Raw genomic sequence first — 17,359 nt, 5'->3', positions numbered from 1 at the left:
GCCCTATGCAAACATGTTCCGGTCCGCCACCGCCACTACCTGCACACCACGAAGCACCGCAGCGCTCTCGAAGCCGAAAACTGTCAGGCGTTCAAACATAAATTCTTCCCCTGATTGCGGCCCAATTGTTGTCCGGGGAGTACAAAATATTGTTCCATTTTTGGGCTCTCGCGAATTTTTTCGTTTCTCTCCTGCTTATAGTGCTTTTCGCCCACACACCCATACATTGAACCTAACCCACCCGGGGAGGAAAAATACCAAAAACAAAAAATGTCTCTATACACTCGACACACCTTTTTATCTTCCCCGTGCCCGCCGTGAGGGATTTTGATTAGAGTGGAAAAAAGTGCTTTCGGAAATATGCCACCCATTCCGGAGTCCACGGCCACACGTGCTGCGGCATCACTAGGCTGAAGCCTCCCCCACGGGATCTGGCCGGGAGGTTTATGCTCGCCCATTGGACCGCGCGACACATTCACTCGATCGAAGTGCGCAAAGCCCTTGAGGATTGGTCGGGTTACTTATAGCCCGGGATGGCCGCTCGGTGCTCGGGACGCGAACGATAATCCTTTCGGTAGCGCAGAAGCTCACCAGCGAGCGAACCTATCTAATCAGAGCCAAACTTATCATCTAATGCGCCCGTCCATCAGAAGACGTGCCCAACGGTACGACACACTCAAAACACTTTGGAAGCCAACAAGCTTCGCAGAGAGAGTAAAATCGCAAGCGACAGAAACAGCGTGCGGATCTGAGTAATTTCGAACTTCAAGCAGCCAAGCCGACCATGGCCAGAAAAGTTCTCGCCCGGGAAAGCCGCCAGTTATTTTATTTCCCCCCAACGTAATGCATCGCGAAGCGGATGGAAATACTTTTAAGACTATTGGAGGCTCCGAAAAAACTTGCCCCGGTCGGCAGCAGTTATCTTTTCGTTGCACCTTCAACCTTCCCTTTGGCCTGTGCCTCCAAGTGTCCTTTCGCAGTCACTTACGCCGGGCCGGGTCTCTGTCAAACCGTAATCCCTCTGGCGCGCGCTGAGTGGCCGCGCAAAAGCCGTAAGCACGTTTTCATCATTATCCCACCCATCTACGGGTAGGTTTTCCCAAGAACCCGAACCCGCCTCCTAAGTGCCACCGATATTGATTGCCGTCGTCCATGACGATCGGAAGTCGCGGCGGTCGAAAGATTGAAAAGCCGTTCGCATTCACGGTCTGCGAAAAATTGCATTTTCCAGTTGAAAACAAAAAAAAACCCCGAATTCGATCCCTAATTTGCACCGAAAAACATAACCCCCCGGTGGGGGGGAGGTGGTCCGGAGTTTTATTTTCCATCAAGCCGTCGGCCATCTTTTTCGAAGGGAGTCGAACGGGTGTTCGCAGCGCACGCGGGCGCCTTATTTGAGGATAGTTTGTTCGATTTTAATCGAAAGACACGATCGGCACGTTTCCCGAATGGAGCGGATGTTTTCGAGGTTCCATTAGGAACAGGTTTCGGACCTTTTTTTGCTCGCTGTTCGATAACTTTCTTCACCCCTGTTTGCCATGCCCTTGTTTTAACGGAAAGGTCATCTTTTTCTACAAATTAATAAACTACAGCAAATAGAAAAACATTTTGAATTCAATGAAAAACACAATAGTCCGCAAATTGAGTTGTAAATAATTGAGCCCGAACTAATTGAACTTCGTAAAACGCAAAAACAAACTTAACATATGAACTTACTATGATGCAATTTTACAAAATTGATTTAAATTCTGCCACCTTCTAACTCACAAAGGTGGCTCAGAAAAAAACACAGAAAATATATAGCTAATGCTAAATGGAAGCATTTATTAAGCATAAATCGTTCTTCTGTTAAAGCATACTCCATAAAAATTCTTCCATAAATTACGATTTAAACATTTTTTAGAAATTGAAGGAAAAACTCTTCTATTGCTTACAGCTTTGACTTACAGCTTCATTCCTCGAACGACTGTTTTCCTCAGCATGTGAAACATATAAGTAATCTAAAAAACAAACAAACATACATCATATGCTGTCAAAAACTCTCTATTTTTTCAATTAAACTACTGAAAGTACTACTGAAAATTGCATTAAAAAAACGAGAAAAACCTCGGTGCATCAAACACCGGAAGTTTATGAAACGGAACCCAACCGTAAAACAAACGAAGCCATTTTCCGGACCCCCCACTGTATGGCGCCCGCTGTTGCATCCGCTAATTCTATTTACATCGAAATTGAATTCTGATTTCAACCGCCGCGAGTCACTGTGGGTCGCATAAAAAAGCTCTAAACAAACGCCATAATATACCAGGTCGCGCGTGTCGGGAGGCCAAAAGTTGACGTGCGCTACTCGAGCATTTTTATGAGACCGACCGGAAATGTATAATGGCTAGATTATAATTAATAGCGTCCAACCCATTTCCGTTTCCGCCGTATGCCGCCGGATGGAACACACTCAGCGACACCAACTCCGCCACGGCGTGTCACGGTGGAAATAAAAAGAGAAAGTAGAAGACCCCACTGTGGCGCGCACACCGCAAATGAAGAAGACATCCGTTTCAGGGATTTATTTTAATTAAATTCACCTCCGCCCAGGAAATGGGGCCAACTGCGCGCAGGAATGCAGCTCGCGCGATGGCCGAGCCGAGCAATAGGATGAGAGTGTCACGGCGAGCGAGAGTGTTCGCGTGTCATACGCCAGACTGAATGAAGAAGCGCCTTCCCCACGAAGACTAGCCTATGCTGTGCACCCTCCTTAAAGAGGCGCATTCCGCCTCCGCAAACGGTGCCACGTTGGCGCTGGCGGGACCGGAAGTGGGATAAAAATACCACACAATAAACAAATTATGTTCACCCCACGAGACGTCGTTTTTCTCGTTTGCCCCACGCCGTGTGTCCTTCCCTGGACTTGGCTGCCCGGCATGCGGGGCTTGCCATTGCAATTTTTGATCATCAACCATATTGATTTTCGCAATGTTTGTGGAGCGTGACTGAATGACGAATGGGCCTGCGCTGCTGCCGGGACCAACCGATCGGACCGGCACGGTCTTCCCGGGGCCAAAACTCTGGTCGTTGCGTATTAAAAATAATAGGAAAAAGATGCTTGATGCCAATTTTATTACGTTGGTTCTTTCTGGCTGGCGGATGAGAAAAATTGAAAAAATTATTTTACCCGACCACCCATGCCATGACCGTCGGGCGCCCCCGATCTCTCCGGACCACTCCGGGCCGGTAATCGCCATGTTTCATTAGCATAATGAAATCAAGCGCCACAAATTGCAGCCGGAGCCAGATGTTATGCGCTCATGTCCATTTCGGGGCTCTTTTCGCGACCGGCCCATCCCGATTGTTGCCCGTAATTCGATTACCGAGCGACGTGCGTAATATGCTGTTTATTGTCACGTGTTTACAAGAGATTTGATTGCAATGGGGCGCCCACGAAAGGTGCAACCCAAGGACGGTTGGATAGATCACTTTCACGGGCCCACGGGCCTATAGTCATCGATCGTGAACGGTGCGACCCGTTAAGTAGAAATAAAACCTCATTAACGACTACCGAGCTGACTCTGAACTGTCGGGAACTTCCGCAGCTAGACCACTGTGGGAATACCTAATGGACGACTTCCCGGAACTCGCTAGGATTACGGGTAACCGTTCATTGGTATGCACGGGCAGGGCCTTACTAAATGTGTGTGTGTGTTTGTGTCTTTTACTGTTCCCCAGCGGGAGTGGTCTGAAAATCCAAAACTGAGGTGCCCTCGATCAGGCATTCATTTAGCGTATGGTTGTCGTTGTTGGATTTCAATAAAGAATCAAACGTACATCCTTCCATACATATTACGAGCCTTCGGAATAAATAAACGTATTGCGTACAGCATAGCGGATTCACTGTGGGTTTTTCGATTGGGTACTCGTCCTTGTTGTGAATCGGCTGGGTGTACAAATGTGAGTGTCCCTCGGTGGGTGTACGGAGCCAGCGGCCCAACCTACGGTGCAGGCTTAAGTAACGGGCCGTGTAATCGTATGTAGGTTGTTCCAGTTTTCCCCGAAGTACAGAAATTAATTCTACAGCATACATCTTTTCGTCACGCACAGAAGCTAACCACGAGCCAATGTGACCTTTGTTGTTTCTCCTGATGTGGTGAGTTAGCAAAATGTAATCCAATAACCTTTCGATGTGGGCATCTCGTGTCATTTTTCAATGTTAAAGTAAGATATCTTATAATCAATAAATGGCCTGTGCATGGTAATAAAGTGCATGGTATTTCCCGTGAATCACCAGTAGTTTATCCTCAGCAGTTTCGGATAGTGGTTTCTAAAAACAACAGTAAATCAAGCTTCATTTATACAAATAACCAACTTAATTGTTTAATTGGATTTGAACGGCCCAAGTTTGTTGAATGCTTCAAATTTAAAGGTAAATTTTAACAGTTTACTGCGCACCTCCACATTGTTTGGCTTTGTTTGGCAGAATCAATAGAACACAATGCTCATACTGATTCTTACTGTGCGTTACTCGAACAAAAAGAAATCTAAACCAAACCATTAAATCTCTTCCTACAAACATTAAACAAGGCGATACAGTTTGGTTAAAGCAATTAAACCATAGACAACTAGAAACAGTCTACAAATGTCATTTAGAAAAATTAGAAAAATACAACATTTCAAAGTAACGAAAGAAAATAATACAACAAATGATGTAAAAGCAGTAAGGTGCCCTTACCAGGAAAACGGAACAAGTTTCGGAGTCTTCAACTGCAAGAATCGAAGCCTTTTCCAACTAGAGCAATCCTGCTTAATCTACATCGCAGAGTTAGTTTCATCCAAAGGATTCTAAAGTCCCTCTGCATAACCGAAGGATTTGAAGTCAAAATCATCAGCAACAAATTACAGCACGATAAACATAGAACAACCGACCATACTTGGGATAAGGTAACTGCGCCTGGCATATTTCATGATGCATAGTCAATAGTCAAACATAGTCGAAATCGGATTAATAAATACGGCCAAGTTCGTTCAAAAAAAATGCTTTCTTTTCGTCTGGTACTAAAACACAACACGATCCAAATGGTTTGCTGTATAAAAAAAAGCTATCGTAAAATTTACAGCAATTAACGTATTGCTTCAAGTGCTTCGTTTAATCATTCAAAGTGGTTCCGCGGACCGCGGATGTCGGTGAATGATTTGAAAGTAATTTCCATACGCTGGTGCCGAATGAAATGGCACTCCACGCACAAGGACCTGCCCGGATCCGAGCGGGGCCGAGGGCTTCTGTTTTTGGAGTTTCGCCCTTTTTTCAGGCACACTTTTCACTCCCGGTGGCGGGGTTGACTCAATTTAATCCACATTACCAGCATGCCAGATGTTGGTCATTAATTTTCACTACACTTTATTTACAAAACTTTTCATGCCCAACCACGGCCAGCGGGCCGCCACCCTCTCCAGTTCCAGCAGCTCGGCTAACATGCGCCACGTGCGTCAGCTGTTGACATTTTTCAATTTGACTTCATCCCGCAAGACAGAGTGGGGATCGACATTTGTTCAACTTTCTGGTTTTCCGGTGACCTCCTTTTTTCTCCTCGACTCGTCGGCTGCAGGCCCAAAAAAAGGTCCATTTTAGAAAAGTCTCCCCACCGGCCCGTTACAGCAGAATGCATCCGCGCCCGGCACCAGACATCGGGCGCGGCGAAAGAAAGCTTCAAAGAAAGGAACCCTAACCTCGCCCAGACACACACCCGTTCTAGTGGCTCCTTCTTGCCGCGTCCTCGAAAGCGACACTCGTCGAACGTGTCAGGCCGCCACCACGGCCGGAACACCGGAAACAATCCGAGAGCGGCTTCCGGGCGGTTGCAGGCGACGTCCACTTCGTCGACCGCAGCAACCACTCCGCTTCGTTCCGCGGTAGGTAATTGCCACACCGGAGGCCTCGGTGGCAACATGAAGGGCAGCGAACGCCGCATAGAACAGGGCGCAAAACAAAAGTGAATCAAGAAACGAATCCCGCAGCCAGCCAGCTGGCCAGTCAAGCGGAACCAGAAGCCACTTCCGGTGTCGGGCGACACACATGGGCTCCCGCCGGAAGTCATTTTGCCAGCATTATGTAACACTCGCACGGTGGCTGCATTCATTTCCTTCGTCGGTTGAACGTCAGTTTTCCGTTCCGTTTGGCTTGCCATTTGCCATCGAGCCAACGACCGTTTCGCAGTCATACACACCGTTACTTTAATTCCTGTTGCCCCTCCCGTCGGGGCTTTTCTTTGTGCTACCCGCTACCCGGGTCCGCGAGTTTCTCCCCGAATTTGGTCCCGGACTATAAATTAACTGACGCCAGCGCGCCGTGCACACATGGGAGAGGATTATTCCGGCGCAAAACTCGCAAAAGAATCTCGAAAAGTGCAGACCGGATAACAAGTTACAACCCTGGAGAGCTATCGGACCGATTTAGGGGCCCAAAATTCTAGACCCGTACGAGAAAAAACAGAGCCCCTTTGGCGTCCTTTGGCCATGGTTCCGTGCCGAGGGCTCCCTCTGACATCAATCTCTAGCACTCTCTCTCTCTCTCTGGAGAGAGAAAATAATCTCTCCCTCACGAGCCCCGTGGCCAGTTCGGCCAGTTGGTTCGGAGAAGCGACGCACACACATGCGCACTGCACGCGAGAAAAATCTCAGCATCAGCATGGAGCTGGTCTAGTAAGCCTTGAACGAACTGCCGAGAGGACTCATCTTAGCAACCACACGAGCCTATAGAGCCTCTACAGGCCTACACAGGTTCCGGACTCTGGACTCGCTCGCTCCGAAACCCGCCCAGCAGCAGTGAGCGCGTCCTGGCGGCCCACTCTCGAGCGTGAAACGTCAACAGCCGACCGCAGAAAACGATCCAGAACCCGACGGGCGGTGTGTTGTTGCTCCGTGCACTGTTTTTTTGCCTCGTAGCTGTCCCATTTTCGGAACGGATCTCCCGCCAACCCCGAAATGCCAGACTGGCCACTCCAGTGTCGTGCGTGATTCGTGCGAAAAAGCGTCCCGCTAGGCAGCAGCAGCAGCTTCCCTGCCGAAAGGAGTGTGTTTCGGTGGAAGATGTCAAAATGTGGTGTGGCGCACGCACGTTTTTCCGCGGCCGAACCGACGCCTTGCCGAAACTGACAGATGAACCGACGGTCGGCCGTCCGTCGTTCGGTTGAAGCGAGCTGGCCACGCGCGCTAGGGTAGTGTTGTGTTGTCCTGGCCCTGCTTAGTGTACATCCGCGAAGTGCCGGTGGTCGGATCGGTGTGTGTCGGGGCGAGTTCCGATATGTTATTGGTGACGGGGACGAGCACGACGTGTGACGACCCAGCATAGCTAGCTAGTGGCCCGCGAACAATCGAACACAAACAATTGTCCGGACGCGGAGGAAACAGTTCGAACACAGTGACCGTTACCACGATGGGCCGGTTGCCTAACTTTGCCCGCACGGTCGGGGACCGCTGGATGGCGATCGGTATCGTGCTCCTGTGCCTGGTCATCGGCAGTGTGTGGGCCAACCCGGACGCCAAGCGGCTGTACGACGATCTGTTGAGCAACTACAACCGCCTGATACGGCCGGTCAGCAACAACACCGACACGGTGCTCGTTAAGCTGGGCCTACGCCTGTCGCAGCTGATCGATCTGGTGAGTAGCCCGTTTACCGGAACCGGAACCATTCTGAGCAACTATTTGCACAATGCTAAGCATAAGTTGTGCGCAGAAAGATGGCCATCGAGTAGGGGCAAAGCGTTGCCCCGTCTGCGCATGTCCACCGTGCGTCGGTTACATCGTGCAACAACGTAAAGGATGTCACTTTGGCTTACCTGTGTCTAACCTGTTGGACTCTGGAATGGGCAGGAATTTTGGGACACCATTCTTCAACAGATATGATTGCCCGATGTGGTCAAAGCTTTCAAATAACGTCACGGCTACATTTTCTGGAAGCCCCAAATAGGACTTTCTTGCTCAATTTAATTCTCCACCTCTCCAGAGTTCACAATGCAAAAAGAAATGGAAATTGAACATATGCAACATGCAATCGACGAGGGGAGCTTAGGAAAACTAATTTGCACACCGAATTAGTGTACCAAATTGCTAATCAAATTTATCACAGCAATCCCGGCGCACCCCGCACCATTAAAAGGCCGCACTTATTCCGTTCCATTTCGCCCGGGGAAAAAGAAAAACAGCGGAGCACAAAGTTCCACCAACGGGCCGGGTAGTCGGGCCGGGCACGGTCTCGCTTTTCCATTTGTTTGATTTAGCATGTTAATCCAGCTATCACAATGGAAAGCAGGTTATGCAGGCTCCTGCGGCCATGCTCGAACCGTGTGGCGCGAGCGCGATCTGGAGAGAAATTTTTTGTGGTTCCCATTTGCTTTGCCTCGGGGCCGGTCCCGTGTGCTGACGGGCCAGGACACGGCCATCTATCTTCATCGCGGGGCGCTGACATGCCCCGGGGCCAGGGCTGGCGACGGTCGGTTAAGACAAACCGAGCTCATCATCCGGTGCGATGCACGTTATCCACACCATCATCCGGCCGGCATTCGGAAATGAAGCTGAATCTCCGATTTGCATTATCCGTCCCCTCTTGTGGCAACCCCGGATTGCCGGACCTCCGCTCCGAGGAACGTGTGCGCACTCCAGGCCAACACCGCCGTCGTTTGGCGCAGGAAGTTGGTGCATTCGGGACCGCTCCATTGAGGGAGAAAATCGCAAATTTAATTTAAATCAACCATCCTCCGGCATCATTTATCCATGCAGCCGTCCGACCGTCTCAGACCGACCGAGCACGGTTTTTAACTAAAGATGGCATCTCCCTCCCCGAAACCGACCGGGCACCGGATCATCTCCGGTGCCGACGCCGCCGTCTTCTGCTGCAGCCAGTGCAGCCGGTGGCGCACGGAGCTATCTGGTCGCATCCATCCACAATCCAATCTCCACTCCGGACGGACGGACGGCGCCACTGATGCATAAGTAAATGGTACGCCCCGGGTCTTCGCTGGACTTTGCCACGGTAGCTGGGTGCGCCAGCCAGTACAGCATCGCGCGCACGAAAAATCACTGCCCCATTATGCATGCATATGCTCCAGGCACACGATGGAGCGTTTGTGCATGTGTGTGCGGTGTGTAGGGATCCGTTCTGCGGGAACGGATCGCACTAACGAGCAGAGGAAAATAACTACACCTACGCCAGGGACTCGGTCGTCTCGGTGCGCTCAAGTGCTCCTGTTCGCCCAGCTCCCAAACCATCGCCGATGGGATGAATAGATATGTGCGGAGATGGCGCAAGCGATGCCGTCTAGTCGGGAAATGAGATCTAAATCCCAATCCCAATCCCCTACGCGCAACCGAACTCGAAGCCGCCACGTGCAGCGGCCACGGACCGTCCCTCTCCGTCACGCAAGAAGACTAAACGACAAAAAATGAGTATAAAAAAAAGTAATCCAAACCTCCAAGTCCAAGAGGCATTCTCCTGGTGGTCTTCGCCTTCGTCCGCTATCTTTTACAATCAAATTGAGGAAATATAATTCCGACGATCACCGTGGAACGGAGCCGGCCACGTGTGTCCGGATGAGACAGGATGTGCGTGGAGCGCTTTTCTTGGGAGCGCCCACCACAAGCTACCGGACCGGACTGGACGGAAAATCACGCTGGAGGGTCGGAAACCGGAACCGGAGACGGGGAAAAATGGATCAATTGCGCCACGGTGGCTGGCGTTTATTTCACGTCACATCGAGACCACCATCCAAGTGGCTGCAGGCAGAGAGTGCAACATCAAAGAGCCGGCCGATGTCCGGAAAGCAATTCGTCCGATAGTAATTTGTCCCTATCTGTTTCATTTTTTCGTTTCTTTGCAGAACCTGAAGGATCAGATCCTGACCACCAACATTTGGCTAGAGCATGTAAGTACTAAACGGGGGATATATTCCGCACCGGGTTGTCGGGTTCAACAAGCTTTATATAATCGTTTACTGCTTACAATCTTGGTTCTGCTTAAAATTAGTTTGAATAGGCCAGACCCCAGAAAGTTAACCGATTTGGTATAAATCAATATTATCCTTTATTCAAAACGTATTTATTTTGTGTTTAGGGATTAGTGATTCGCGTCCAGAGTTAGGCAGTCCGCAATGTTCAATGTGGTTTCAGATTTATCTAAAGAATATTTTCTCATAGGCTGTCATTCAAGATTATATTGAATGTACATAAATAACGAGACTACCTCCATAGCTACAATAAAACACCCTAGTTTTTTGCTCGTGAGCTGTTTTTAGTCGAAATAGTTTCCTTTTAAGTCAATACAACGTACGCAACGGTCAATTAACTTATCCGTTGATTTTTTGTAGTCGTCGGAAGGAATATCTTCAAGTTCCCGTGTTACAGCAACTTGAACAGATGGAATGTTGTCATAAAATAATCCTTTCATGCTCAATTTGAGCTTAGGGAATAGGAAATAGTCCTTGTTGTCTTTTATGCGGTTTCAGTCATGTCTTTCAAATGTGTGGCCCGAGCTTTCTTTAGGTCATTTGTTTGTTCATGCGGAACAAACCGAGCACCAACTCTTTTTTTTCTTCAAATCGTTATGTAATGTTTTTCGAATAGTTTCTTCAGTTGTCTCTTCAGACAACATCCTTAAAGTGGGATTCCCAGTCACGACAATGATTTCGCGAACTTGTTCCACCAATGCCGAATGATTTCGGCTTTGTAGACGACCAGGCTTTTCATCGTCTTTCGAGTGCTCGCGATTCTATTCTAATTCTAAAAAGAAAGAGCATTTTGAAGAAGAAGAACGTACATTTAAAACTAAATAAGTTACTAATTAATAGATATGACTGGATTTTATATTATTTTAAAAACAAAAACTCATGATTTATGTTATGTCCTGTTATATGCAAAACGTGACAGGTTCGCTGTAGGAGAAGTGCCCCTCCCTTACGCATCTGAATCTCTGAGAAAATGAAGAAAACATGCATCATCGAAAACCAAGGTAAACATGACGATCGTTCAACCTGAAAAATGGGAGCAATACACATTTCGCCTTTTACTTGCTGCTAGCGAACTAGCGACTACTAGCGACGGCTAGCTACTTCACATACTAATATCAAAAGTAATTTAATATGCTCAAAATAAGGGCTAATTTACGAGCACGGTCAGCTTGTTATATGATCGTGAAGGCATGTTCATCATCACCCACAAAAGCTCAACCGGAGCCCGGAGCTGCTGGAACTGGTCCAAGTCAGCGTCCACACTCGACCATTCGACCACCCTTGAGTCCATTAAGGGCGTCTGTCCCAGCCATGTGTCACCTTTCGATATGTGAAAACTTTTCCATCCCCAGCCCCGACGGCCCCCCAATTAATCCCACTCGTTGCCCTTTCTGTCGGGGGGAGACGAACTACAGGAACCTTCCCTGAGTCCTTTCGGGATGGCTAACATTTTTCCACCGGTAATCACGTTCATTAAACAAATTAAAAAGGGTCCTGCACACACAACACTGCCCGTTGACCGGCCACCAGGTTTCTGGGCCTGTGCCGTACCACGACCTAAAATCTGAACTACTGGACACCACGGCTGAAAAGTTCAGGCGCAAAAAGGGCGACAGACAAACGTGTGCAAAATCCAGAACGTATGCTGGTGCCCATGTCCGAGCTCGCTGGCACTGAAGTGCCCTTCGGCCAGCAAAAACATTGGCCACAGAGCTCCGGAGATGAACTGGATGCCGCAAAACCTGCGTGTTGTGTGTGGGCTGCGTGTTGACGCACGGTACACGTGTGCTTGTTGAGGAGTACTTTCCTTAAAACTCACCCGTTCGAGCGGCCCTCAAAGCCAGCGGTGGCCACCGGCCCCTTTTTTTGTTTTGCGTTCACTTGAAGACTGTGCAAATTGTCTTCTGCAAAGGATGATCCTGTCGTTTTTTTTTTCTTCTTTTTGCTACACTTTTGCATTGGCACGTCTCGTGCAACGGCACCCTTCTGAACCCATTAACACAGACGTATTACTTACGCCAGCACCCGCTGGTCCGCTTGACAAGTTCCGGTGCCAACTGCAGATCCCAGTCGGACGTCGGCAACGTGGGAAAAAAGAGATATCCGGCACACGTCGACGGCTCTCATCGTGCTGCGAGAACACAAATCTCCACAAAACCCGTGTCCGACGAGTCCGAAACAGATCGCCACGTCCGGCCGGCGGGGTTAGCCAAAGTGCTTCCGCTGCTAATGTGTTCACCTGGTCAACCTGGACGGTTACACGCCCACGTTGATGGTGGCGGCCGAGCGAAGGATAACAAATCCGACCCACTCAAAAACACATCCCACGACCGTTACACAAATGGCGCCCATTTGTGGGGCCATCAAACGCAGCTCGGCTGACGGACAACCCCACAACGGATGCTGTAGATCCGACATCCGATGAAGCAATCATCCGCCAGCCAGGAGCCAGGCCAAGATCGTTGCAACCTAGTAATTACCGCGTAATCTGCTTCGGACAAGGCGCTCCGAACGAGAACGCACAGTTTTCCCGTCCACCCGTTCTAATCCCATGCTTGTTGGGGCCGCTCAGGAGCGCTTTTATGCGACAGTGAATGCACCATCATCGGGAACTCGACCAAGGACAGCACAGGCAGGACAGGCATCGGGCCCGAAGGTCGCGATTCCAAATTTAGACGTTGTTTTCCGCTTTAATTGACCACGCCGCGGAAGCGTGCTTTCATCAACCTGTCAATAACAAAGTACATCCGCCCAGAGAAGGTGGAGGCCACTGTTGACCACCGTCGCCTCTGCCTCACACTCTGCGATTTCTAATTTATTCTCGGTTCCACGCGACGCCATCTTGCGGCCAGCATTTTATCCTCTCGCGCTGCTTCTAATCATTTTCTCTTTTTCTTTCACTCTTTGCCGGACTCTCTCTCTCACTCTCTCTCTCTCGCATCGCATCGTGGCACCAGGAATGGCAAGATCATAAATTCAAATGGGATCCTGCCGAGTACGGCGGTGTCACCGAGCTGTACGTGCCTTCCGAACACATCTGGCTCCCGGATATCGTGCTTTACAACAAGTGAGTATCTGGTGTGTTGCGATAATCTAATTTGACTTTTATTTTTCCGTGCGCCCTTTCTCCATTGTTGTTGCCGTTGTGCGCGTGTGTGTGTGGCGGGGTTATTTGAAAATCATTAGCACTTTCTCCCATAAACTCCGCGCCCGGTGTCGCCCACTCGCGGGATTCGCGGGATTTGTTTATTATGTTTCCACTTCGGCGATGTGCGGCAACTTTGGGGCGACATTGGTGAAATAGAGAGCAATTTCCATTTTTTGTGGGCAACATTTTCTCGAGAGCCTGTGACAGGGCTTGGGCTGGACGCCGTGTTTACCTAGGCCCTTCGGAGAAGACATTTGGTACAATTGAATCTACCATCGGTCCGAGGGTCCCTGCGCTGCGAAGTAATCGAAGTAGGAACAGGAGAAAGATTTATAACAAAGAAGAGAAGAAATCCTTAGATTGATCCCCGGCCCATGGCCCCATTCTTGTGAATTTCGTGGAACCCAGCTCCGTCCCGGAGAACCCACTACAAAGTGCATGCTCATCGTGGCCAGGGCCGCGCCCTAGAACCGACCACGCCACGCAGTTGATGAGAAAGTTCACGGCGTTGGCTCGAGGGGCGAAGCAATGACGTGGGCGTATGCTAATAACGCATTGTCATGCCGAGCCCAACATGTTGCGCATAATTTCTTGATCTCATGCTAAAATCGACCCGGCGCAGCCCCAACAACGGCGACGACGACAACGATGATGATGACGAGCGTCGCGTTTCGGAATCGCCTGTCCCGAAGGGCGGTCCTCTCAAATCAGTCAGTCCTCTCGTCTCCGATGTCAGGTTAATGATGCTCGTCTGTCGAAGTTGTTTACCGGAATTGTATGGGCATGATTATTATGTTAAAATCTCGGGCCTAGGTTAGCTCAATACACGACGTAGACGAGGGCGCAGAAGGACATGACATCGATAAATAAACATGGTTTTTTTCGAGTGAGTCGGTTCTTCCATTTGCAGCACAAAACAATGGGACCAAGAAGATGGAACAGTGACAGAAGAAAGTGTACATTTAACTACAAATGATCTATTTTTTAATTTAAATACTATAGATACGGTTCGTAAGATTTTCTGTTAAGTGGCGGTAGTAGGTTCGCCTGAATGCGATCTGGAAGATCCTTTAAACATTTAATTTTTATACTCCTAATCTAAACATTTCTTCTAGCCTTACTGCAATTTACAGGAAGATTTCGATATCGTGCCAACTTACAAAATGTTGAGCTAATGGGAGTTAAACGCTAATAATCTGTTTAGTTGTCGTGATTGTCGCACGATGCTTTAAGCTCGATTATGTGGCTTTTGATTTCAAGTCGGTCAAATTGTTTCAACTCAATTGTGTACATTGTTCCCACACGGCACACCTTTTAAAGGGCGCTGAAAAAACCCCATCGTTAGAAACTGTTTGTTGAATACGAAAAACAAATCCTCCGATGGATGGGAGTTAAAACCGAATTGTTGTATGGCGAATGTTTGGCTTAATACAACGGAGCCCTACACGAAACGGAAACGACCCGTGCCGCAAAGGAATAGTTTGCTTTGCAAATTAATGTCCCAAGTGTGATGGCCCTTTTCGGTGGCCCACCGGTGACCTCAAGCGTGTGTTAAGCCCAGGTGAAGTTTCACCAAATTAACCGACACCGGTGCGGTGGTCCCCGAGACTGCCAAATGTTCTCACGCCAACACCGTTCGTTTTCCGGTCGTACCGATCCGTACCTCATGCCAAACTTTGGAAGGACCCTTTTGATTGAAGCCCACACCGTGCGTTACTAGTCGATCCGCTACCATTGGGTTTCATTCTAACCGGGGCCGATTTAACCGAAAAGTATGCAAATGTACAGTTTTAAATTGAATTACATTCACGCTCGGTTGCTGGTTGCCGCCCCATTCGGAAGCTGATGGAAAAGATGTACAGCCCTACAGGGGACTCTAAGCAAACAGAAAACTTGCAATGCAATGCAGAGAAAAAGTAAATAAAACCGTCAACATTTGGCGCAAAAAAAATTACTCCGACGGAAAGTTTGCCCCAAGGCGCCAAGGGATGCATGTTTATGGAGCTCTTCTCTCTTCTCTCGTCTCTCTAGGCCCCGGGTACCACACTTCTGCCGACAGCTGGGAAAACTTTTCTGCTGGCTGAAATTGGAAACAATACAAACGAACCATCGCCATCGCCAGCAGTGTCTCGGCCCTGGTGGTGGAGCAGAAAAACTACTCTCCCCTGACCGTGTTCGGTTCCCTTTTTTTGTATTCTAATCGTTTTTCGCCGGTGTAAGCCGGCCATTTTTGCCCCCTGATTACGGGGTTTGCTTAAACGGTTGTGAATAGTTTCATGTTTTTATGGCACTCACTTTTGCGAAGCTTTTCTTGGGTCTTTTCTTTTTTCTTCTTTTCTTCTGCCGCAAACTCGAACGGTTATTACGAAACGGGTAGAAGCGGGTTGTGGCACATGGTAAACGAGAAAAAAAAATGAGCAAACGAAACGCAGCGTAATAATGCGAAAAGGAAACTGGTGCTCGCCAACAGGCGAAAACAGAACCCGTGGCGATAAGTCACAGCTTTCACGGCCTCACGAAAGCGAGAGAAAGGGTCCAAAAACACACATTCATAAAAATTCAAATGTACAATCTTCATAGCAATGTTACGATGTGCTAATATGACCGCGCTGCGTCGTCGTCGTCGTCGTGCGAGGTAAGTTAATTAAAATACTCACCCGCACACTGAACGGCGGAGGGACAGCGGAAGGTTCCTGGGGTTCCTTTTATTTATATTCCCCTTCCGGTGCCAGTGGGGGCCAGGGTGGATAGTGGTCGCCGTGGTGCGCCCCGACACGTGGTTCCGTTTCTGCTTAATCTAGATCATGCTCTCGTGCCACCTCGGCAAATTATAATTAACACTTTTACGCCCACTGACCCCACCACCTGGCGGCCGTGGGGTTGGTTTAGCACTTTTGCATTGCCACCCTTCAGTTGACAAATGTCCATCGTATTGTGCCCAAAACCGCGCCAGTAAGCACGCAGCACGGGGTGAAGAGGGGAGATCCTCTCCGATAAGGAACCCTGCAGTAGTCGTGATTTTTCTCCGCATTTGTGATTTTTTCTTCTATTTTTTATTCTCTTATGTATACTGTTTAATGGTGAGTGAGAATCGTGTTTCGTTCCGGCAGTTGTCTTTAATTTTACGCGGCCAGTCCAATCCGTATATGAAAATACATAGAAGTTAAAGTAAATAATTGAGGTTTGCGGTTCAAAATACGGTTCGGAGCCTCGATAAGAAAAACATATTTTTATGCCCTGAAAAATCCAAATTCCAAATTAAATTCCATCCCTGAATCTCGATAATCTCGAAGGGCTTCAAAAAGCTCTTCCGCAGTGGTTATGACGTCATCATGTGATGAAAAACGCTTTCCACGCGTGATACTTTAAGATTTGAAAAATCTACGGGCCAAATCTGGTGAATACAGTGGATACTACAACAATTCGACCTTTTATTTATTGATGTATGCCATTTTCAAAATGCTCACGGTGCATTGTCTCTTTCATCAGGATATGTTTTTTGTTCGTTGAACCGGGTCTTGTTCACGTATTTTCACCTTCAGTAGGTCTAGAATGTTATAACAATAATCAAAATTTATTGTTTCCCCAGTCGGCACGTAATCCGCTAAATTGTCGAGAAAGTTACAGTCGAACGAGCTTTCGTTCCATTTTTAGCGAATGCGGTTCCCATTATGCACTGAGCTTTCTGAAACCCAATGTTTCAGTCAAAATATTGGTTATACTACTCAATAAGGTGGGTAGGCCTTATACTTAAATCTCTTCCCTTTTAAAATCTTCCAAAAATAAAAATTCAATCACTGCACGATACTTGATTTTTTACGTTGTAAGCAATATTGTGACACGTCGATACTAAATGGCTCGTAAAAAAGAATCAAGTGACCGATTGAAATGTAACTTTAGATACGTTCATATAAAGAGTATACCAACATAATATAAAAAAAACGCCTACAAACTTATTGATCAGCCTAGTGGAGTACATAGCTACGCGACTGGCTCTCATGCGCGACTGCACCAAAAATCCTTCGTAGCCCATTCCATAAACGCAGTAATTAGTTGCAGTTACTTGCATGTTTTTATGTAAAGAAACGTTCGCAATTTCAGTAACTAACAATACCTCAACCTTTCGATAAGCAACTCGCCTTTTGCCAGTGGCCTTTATCATAGAGCCAAAGAAAATTTTTTTCCCAGAATGGATTGTTGCAACATGTTTTAGTCTGTTGAATC

General features: G+C 48.1%; 1 protein-coding gene across 1 annotated transcript in view; it reads left to right on the top strand.

The window, feature by feature from the left end:
• The first annotated feature begins 7,001 nt into the window (after positions 1–7,001).
• LOC131212519 (acetylcholine receptor subunit alpha-like 2) overlaps positions 7,002–17,359 on the top strand; it is a 38,358-nt gene continuing 28,000 nt past the window's right edge. The window contains exons 1-3 of the mRNA XM_058206414.1: positions 7,002–7,645; positions 9,862–9,906; positions 12,945–13,054. Coding sequence (XP_058062397.1) covers positions 7,421–7,645; positions 9,862–9,906; positions 12,945–13,054 — 380 coding nt within the window. The 5' untranslated portion in view covers positions 7,002–7,420. The remainder of the gene's footprint in view (positions 7,646–9,861; positions 9,907–12,944; positions 13,055–17,359) is intronic.

This window comes from Anopheles bellator, chromosome 2 (assembly GCF_943735745.2).
Source record: "Anopheles bellator chromosome 2, idAnoBellAS_SP24_06.2, whole genome shotgun sequence".
Lineage (NCBI taxonomy): Eukaryota > Metazoa > Arthropoda > Insecta > Diptera > Culicidae > Anopheles > Anopheles bellator.
The sequence above is the reverse complement of the archived record's forward strand: the minus strand, read 5'-3'. Positions and strand labels throughout refer to the sequence as shown.